Raw genomic sequence first — 7163 nt, 5'->3', positions numbered from 1 at the left:
TTAGCCAATAAGCAAACCCCTGTGTCCTGGATCCAATCGCCGTCCAACAACAGGGTCAGCTGGGATTACAATAAGCTGGGTAATCATCGAACGTGTACGGAACGAAGAATCTATTGCGTCAGATGATGCCCCTGCCGTTGGATCGACGAACAACGGTCAGGAACGACCACAGGGTTAAGCGGAATAGGTATAGATCGATGAAGGTGTCAATTTTTTTAAAAATTTCCGATGTAAGTACTTTGACAGCCGTACAAATGTACAAAGCAAGGAGTGAGTAGGAAAGCATTAATCCTCTGTTGCAGTACAAGTGACAACTTATCTTCAGAAATAATATAATGGTTATATCCCAGCCTCTGTCGTTTATAATTAAGGTGTTAGGACAACAAACCCTAAAAACCTGTTTGTTAATATGATCAATTATAAACGGATTTTGTAATTAACCTACATTCAGTTGAAAACTAAAGTCAAAATCTTGTAGATTCCTAGCCTTTTAATATTCTTCACGATCTCAATATACTTCAATAACGGTGGCGGCAACTCATACTAGCTAATTAGGATTCGGGGTGGAGGGAGAGCTAGAAAAGGGGTAGTTCCCCGGTTTAGAGAAAGGTAGCATAGGCTTGGTAGTGAGCAGTAATGAGAAGACTAAGGTGGCATGGTGGCACCTGCGTAACCAAAGCTGTAGGGATGAAAGACGGTGGTAGGCAATGGAGGTAGCAGAAGCATAAGAAAGCGGCAGTTAGGTGCTTTGTGGTAGTGGTGACGGATCCAACGGCAGGAGCCATCAAAAACATATGTGAAAAACGGTGCGAGGCACCAACTATATGAAGAAGATGAGTGAGGAAGGTTGGAAGAAATGGAGGGAGAAAGGCGATGGTGTTGGGGGCTAACCAGAAGACATTGTCAGCATAGCCTCCGGCGATAGGGAGGCGGACGAGCAGTGGCACATGGTGCGGGAGAGAGCGGTGGACCAAAAAGATGGCAGCGACAACGGAAGTTGCGTGGTTCCGAGGAAGATGAGCACGTGAAGCCAATGGAGGTGGACTAGTGAAGATCAGCAAATCGTCAAATTTGATAGAGGAATTCTTTTGCAAATCCAATGGGTATATAGATAGTCCCAATTATAAATGTGTGTTGCTTTCTTTGAAGAAATATCTCTTTGGACATAAGACACACATACTATCTTGATAACGAGCTTTCTCGAGCCGAGGCTAGACATATGAGTGTGCTCTTTCGAACCCACGCTATCGACAACTTACAGAAACATACCAACACTATTAGGATGGGTTCTTTTCAGATTATTGAAACGAATTAGTTGCTCCATCCTTTAAAAGATACATTTTCTCAAAAACTTTTTTATACTGTATAACTTAGATAACTTGCTTTGAGTTATTTATCTATTAAGTTTATTCAGTAAAATATTTAACTCATTCCTGTAATCAAGTAGAAAATCAGCTCATTAATCTTTTCCAAACTGAGCCCAAAACAAGCAAACCAAACAAGTTCAATTACCATCATACTCACAAAATCCGGGGTAAAGAAAGCGTCAACTCTCCAACACTTCTATGTCGTCGTGTGTAGACGATTATTCGGGTTAGGTAAACTAGTACTCTACATAGTACATACACCCCTCGTACTGTACAGGCCGTCCTACATAATAATTAGGGAAAATTGGAGTCATGCCATTATAATTTTGTAAAGTTTAAGATATGCCATCCTGACCCACATGTTATTGACTCATGTGGGTCCTACATGTCATTGAGATACCGATGGCATATCTTAAACTTTGCAAAATTATAATGGCATGGTTCTAAATTACCCTAATTATTACTATCTCCCACACGTACTCCTACACCACTACGACTACTCTAGTTAAATTTAACAGCAGCTCCATTTATATCTCGCTGAACGAAACCACTGTAGCCCGTGCCCGGCCGGTCGTCTACCGATGAAAACCACTTGTTCAGATCCACCCTCGCGGTCGTCACGGTAAAAGTACAAATTTTCCCGGCCCTCCGCATGTAACCTCCGTACGTGTACGTGTGTGCGCGGCTCCTCGATCGCCTGATCCCCAACTCGGTCGCCACAAACAGCGCCCGGCCCCGCGCGCCCGCGGCCACAAACGCAAAGGCCCCAACCCAACCGCGCGCGCGAGGCGGGCATGGCAGCTATGCGCAGTGGAGCGTGGGGGCCAGCCTCGCGCGCGCGCGGGCTGGCTACACCACTGCACACACATACACTGGGTGGCGCCTACCACCTGTCGCGTGTCGTCTCCCTCCGCGCGCGCGCACTGCGCGGCTATAAATACGCCTCCTCCCCCGCTGCGGAGAGGAGACCAGGGCAAGCAGCAGTAGCAAAGCAGAAGCAGAGGCAGAGGCAGCACAGCTTGATCGTTCTTCCATCGATCGATCGTCAGCTAGCGCTCACAGTACTCTCGATCGCTCGCTCGCGCTGGTCCGTTGATTCGTTGTCCTAGATAGATAGCTAAAGGGGGGCCATGGCATCGACGACAGCGCCGTCGAGGACCAACTCTCGGGTGAACTACTCGAACGAGATCCATGACCTCTCCACCGTGCAGAGCGTCTCCGCCGTCCCCAGCGTCTACTACCCCGAGAAATCCTTCGCCGACATCTTCCCTCCTAACCTCCTCAAGAAGGTATATATATATATATAATCAAGCAATAATCCTAGCTAGTTAGCAACGATCGATCGATGATCATCAATCAGGATCGAGCTAGCTAGCTAGCAAATCAAGAACAACAACAAGAAGAAGGAGAAGATAAAGTATATATATGGTGTACGATGATGTGTGCGGCAGGTGATATCGGAGGTGGTGGCGACGTTCCTGCTTGTGTTCGTGACGTGCGGGGCGGCGTCCATCTACGGCGAGGACATGAAGCGCATCTCGCAGCTGGGGCAGTCGGTGGTCGGTGGCCTCATCGTCACCGTCATGATCTACGCCACCGGCCACATCTCCGGCGCCCACATGAACCCGGCCGTCACCCTCTCCTTCGCCTTCTTCCGGCATTTCCCCTGGATTCAGGTAACTTAATTCATGCACATGCATGAACACATCGATCACTCATGCCTTCTGGCTATCTATCTCCTTTACTTTATTTCCATTTTCCATATCTCCTCTCCCTTTCTTTCTTGCTTTCTTTCTTCCTTTTTCATGGGTTGTTTCGGATGAAAAAGAAAACTCTATTTCCTCAAAAAAAGAAAAGAAAAAAGGAGTTTCCATTAATTGGTTGAGTTCTACTAACTAGTACTATTAGTTAGTACTCAGCTCCTTAATTTACTCCTTGTGTTTGGACATCGATGCAACCTCATATATTAACCAGCTACTTTTCATCTCCAAATATATACTAGCACCAAAATTCTTTTTCAAAAATCACTGTACAAAAATATATTTTCCATTATCTTTCGAAAAAAAAAACTTCCCGTGAATAGGAGTTGTCAGCATGTACTCCTGGACGTGCACAGGAATTAGTCACGGCTTAATCAAGCAAAACTTTGGAGCCTACCTGGCATCTACCACTCCTTGAAAAATAAATCGCATCCACTGTACACATGGACGATGCATAACCTTCTGACAACTGAACATATTCGAAGCAGCCAGCCAAATAGTTCATCCTATTCATCAAGTAGCTAGGACACACAAGTTGATAAAAGAGTATATAGGACTGGCTCATAATAATGCCATAAAATATACTTTCCTTTTTTTTTGCGAACTATAAAATATGTTTTCTGCCTCAGCATATTTGTCCTTACCTAGTCTGGCATGAGGCCAGTAGCATGCATGAGGAATTAGCAAGCTGACAAAAAATAATTGGCATTACTGGCAACATGCTGGGCTAATCACAACATGTGAACAAGCCCATCATTCATCAGATCGAACCAAGGCTCTAGGTAATTAAAAAAGGACAAAATTAGAACAAAAAAAAAAGGAGAATAAGACAATCAGTAGTAGTAGTACTTTTTAGATGAGAAGGATAAGGCAACTTGATGCATAATCCTCTCCCATGATTAATTAGCTCATAATTAATTCGGCTTACCATGAAAGCCTCAATGAGTTGCCACTAACCCCAACCACCACCACGTACCAGCCTAAGCTAAGGAGAGGGGGTTTGACATTCGCATGGTTCCCTTGTTAACCATGTGATTTTTGATCATTGATATCCTTAATATATTTATATGCATACATACGGCCTTGCTCCCTAGCAACCATATTCCCAATTATTGCGAAGCCGTTCTTGCTTGTAGGTCACAAATACAACATGTCACGTACGTACTTGAGCTAACCAAACCATCGGCCGTGCCAACAATGGCATTAAAGTGGAATAGTTCTGGAATCAGCCATGATGATAGAACCCAAATTTCAAAAAAAGTATAACTTCCAGCCTCTGCAAAACCACGACCATAGATAATAATGCCTATATATGCTTAGAAAGTTGCCGGGCTTTAGCTATGAAAGGCACGTGTGCACGCTTCTGAATCACGTACGTGCCCTCAATCTGCCGTGAAACCACGCCGGCCGCCCTTTCGGCGAGAAGAAATTATTCGATCCGATGCGATGCGATAGATGCTGTGCTCGCTCTTGCGTGCCAGTCTCTCGCCACACGCGAGCATGGCTAGCTAAGGATCTATAGCTAATTAAGCTACTTGCAGCATGTCGATCAATCTGACCCAACTTGCCCATACAGTTAGCCAGCCAGCCATATTGCATACTTGCATGTCTGAATCCTGATCGATCTGAGTGATGCCCAGAGATAGATAGATAGATACGATTATTCATTCTCTGCAGCGATAGATTTAGATCAAGAGGACTCCAAAGATTCGTACGCTCTTTTAATTTTTTTTTTCTCCCTTTTCTTCCCATGTCTCGATCGGCCGTATAATCGATCGGTCGCGAGGAGCGGCGTGCATTGCGTTCGCGGTCACATCACGATCGTGGAGCTAGCAATATATATAGCTTTGGTTGTGTGGCGTTTTCGATCGGATCCTCTAAGCAAAGCATAATATTATTGAGCGTAGTACACTACGGCCGTCGTCACCGTGTGGCTTATACGTATTTGCGGGTGTGTGACTGTGGTGTGGTGGTGTGTGGTTTGCAGGTGCCGTTCTACTGGGCGGCGCAGTTCACGGGGGCGATGTGCGCGGCGTTCGTGCTGCGGGCGGTGCTGTACCCGATCGAGGTGTTGGGGACGACGACGCCGACGGGGCCGCACTGGCACGCCCTCGTCATCGAGATCGTCGTCACCTTCAACATGATGTTCGTCACCTGCGCCGTTGCCACCGACTCCAGAGCGGTAAATATAATAATACATTTACTCACAAGATTAATTAATTGGCTTCTTAATTCTGCTGTAAATAATTAATTACAAAAAAATTAATTGAGATTTGGTTTAATTTTGGTTGCAGGTGGGTGAGTTGGCGGGGTTAGCAGTCGGTTCCGCGGTTTGCATTACGTCGATCTTCGCAGGGTAATTAATGAATCGATTACTAATGACCACCCCTAAACTTGGGAAGAATTAACTAGCACCGGATTAGTTATTTAATTAACCGTAATCAAAATATTTTAGTAACCACTAGTACGCTGCATGTAGTGGGTAATAGCTAACCATCGTGGCTTTTCAACAAACCTCTGGAAAATCTAGCTTAGCTGACGACATTCTTTGGTAGAATCTTCTTGTTCAGCCCACATATTTATTTTTTTTTCTACAGAGAATTTAAAGCGCCATATTTATAACAAGGTGTCACACACAGACTGACGTAGAGCAGAACCGGACTCAGATGACTTATACTAGTATACACAGTACTTAGTTAGGTTCAAGGCACATGCACCAAGCTAGCTAAGTCTCTCACATCGATCAGCCATTAAGCTACTGTTTAATTATGTACTTCACAAAACGACGTTGCTAACATGGACTCCTGATTAGCCTGTACAAACCATTCTTTGGACCTCCTAACACTCACACACATTATTCCTGACCGTATCACTACAAGGACACAACTTGCATGTACTGACTGAAACTAAAAAAACTTCTAAAAATATATAAAATAAGAAAAGGGGTAATTAACCATAGCATAAAGTAGAGACGAGTAGTGAAAAAGATCAGTATGTGTTGATTAATGGGGATGTATAGCTGATTAAGACGCGGCGAAATACGACGCGAGTGGAAATTGCAGGCCGGTGTCAGGAGGATCGATGAACCCGGCGAGGACGCTGGCGCCGGCGGTGGCCAGCAACGTCTACACCGGCCTCTGGATCTACTTCCTCGGCCCCGTCGTCGGCACCCTCTCCGGCGCATGGGTCTACACCTACATCCGCTTCGAGGAGGCCCCCGCCGCCGCCGGCGGCGCCGCCCCCCAGAAGCTCTCCTCCTTCAAGCTCCGCCGCTTGCAGAGCCAGTCCATGGCCGCCGACGAGTTCGACAACGTCTAATCGCCCTGACGCCATGGACCCACACCGTACTGCTATACTGTATACGTATATACATATGTATGTATGAACTGCACGCGTACGTACGTACGCACGTGCACGAGCGCGGGAAGCCATTGTTTGTACGATCGACGACTCTACCAAGTCGAAATGTAATGTGTACGGTGTCTGTGTACGTGTGGTGGTGCTGTGTGTACGTGGGCCCGCTCTGCTTGAAGAAGAAGAGAGAGCTTGAGCTAGCTATACGTGTATACATGTACCGTGTACTATACGTACGTGCGTATTTGTCTTTTTTTTTCCTCTCTTCCCTGCGCCTACGTGCGTATGTACGTACGCTTTCTCTCGCTGGTATAATCAGCTGGCGATCGATAGCGGCAAAAATATGTTATGTGTTCGTGTCAGTCTCTTTGGCTTTGTATTAAAAATCAATCTGAGTTAATGAAGGAGCTGAGCTTTGCTTGTCATTGATTTGGGGTGAAATTTTTGTGCGGTATTAGTTGAGAATTTGTGGGCTCCATTGAAGATTTACCTTTTGGTTTTATAACACTTACCAATATAGCACTATGTCCCTAGCCTCTCACTATTTATTTTTATGGATGCATATGAACAGCTTTTGTAAATAGAGATATTACTAATTACTTTTTGTCTGCTTATTGTTACCTGTAGATCAATCATAGTGGGTGCTTTGATCGATCATTTGGTGATGATAGCACCATCATCA

General features: G+C 45.3%; 1 protein-coding gene across 1 annotated transcript; it reads left to right on the top strand.

Annotated features, from left to right (window-relative positions):
- The first annotated feature begins 2331 nt into the window (after positions 1–2331).
- On the top strand, positions 2332–6910 carry LOC127777187 (aquaporin NIP2-2). Its single transcript, XM_052303728.1, has 5 exons — positions 2332–2656; positions 2819–3043; positions 5115–5309; positions 5422–5483; positions 6190–6910. The coding sequence occupies exons 1-5, from the start codon at positions 2498–2500 to the stop codon at positions 6443–6445; spliced, it is 897 nt and encodes a 298-aa protein (XP_052159688.1). The 5' UTR covers positions 2332–2497; the 3' UTR covers positions 6446–6910.
- Positions 6911–7163: the final 253 nt, after the last annotated feature.

Source organism: Oryza glaberrima, chromosome 6 (genome assembly GCF_000147395.1).
Source record: "Oryza glaberrima chromosome 6, OglaRS2, whole genome shotgun sequence".
NCBI lineage: Eukaryota > Viridiplantae > Streptophyta > Magnoliopsida > Poales > Poaceae > Oryza > Oryza glaberrima.
This window is presented reverse-complemented; position numbering and strand designations above follow the sequence as displayed.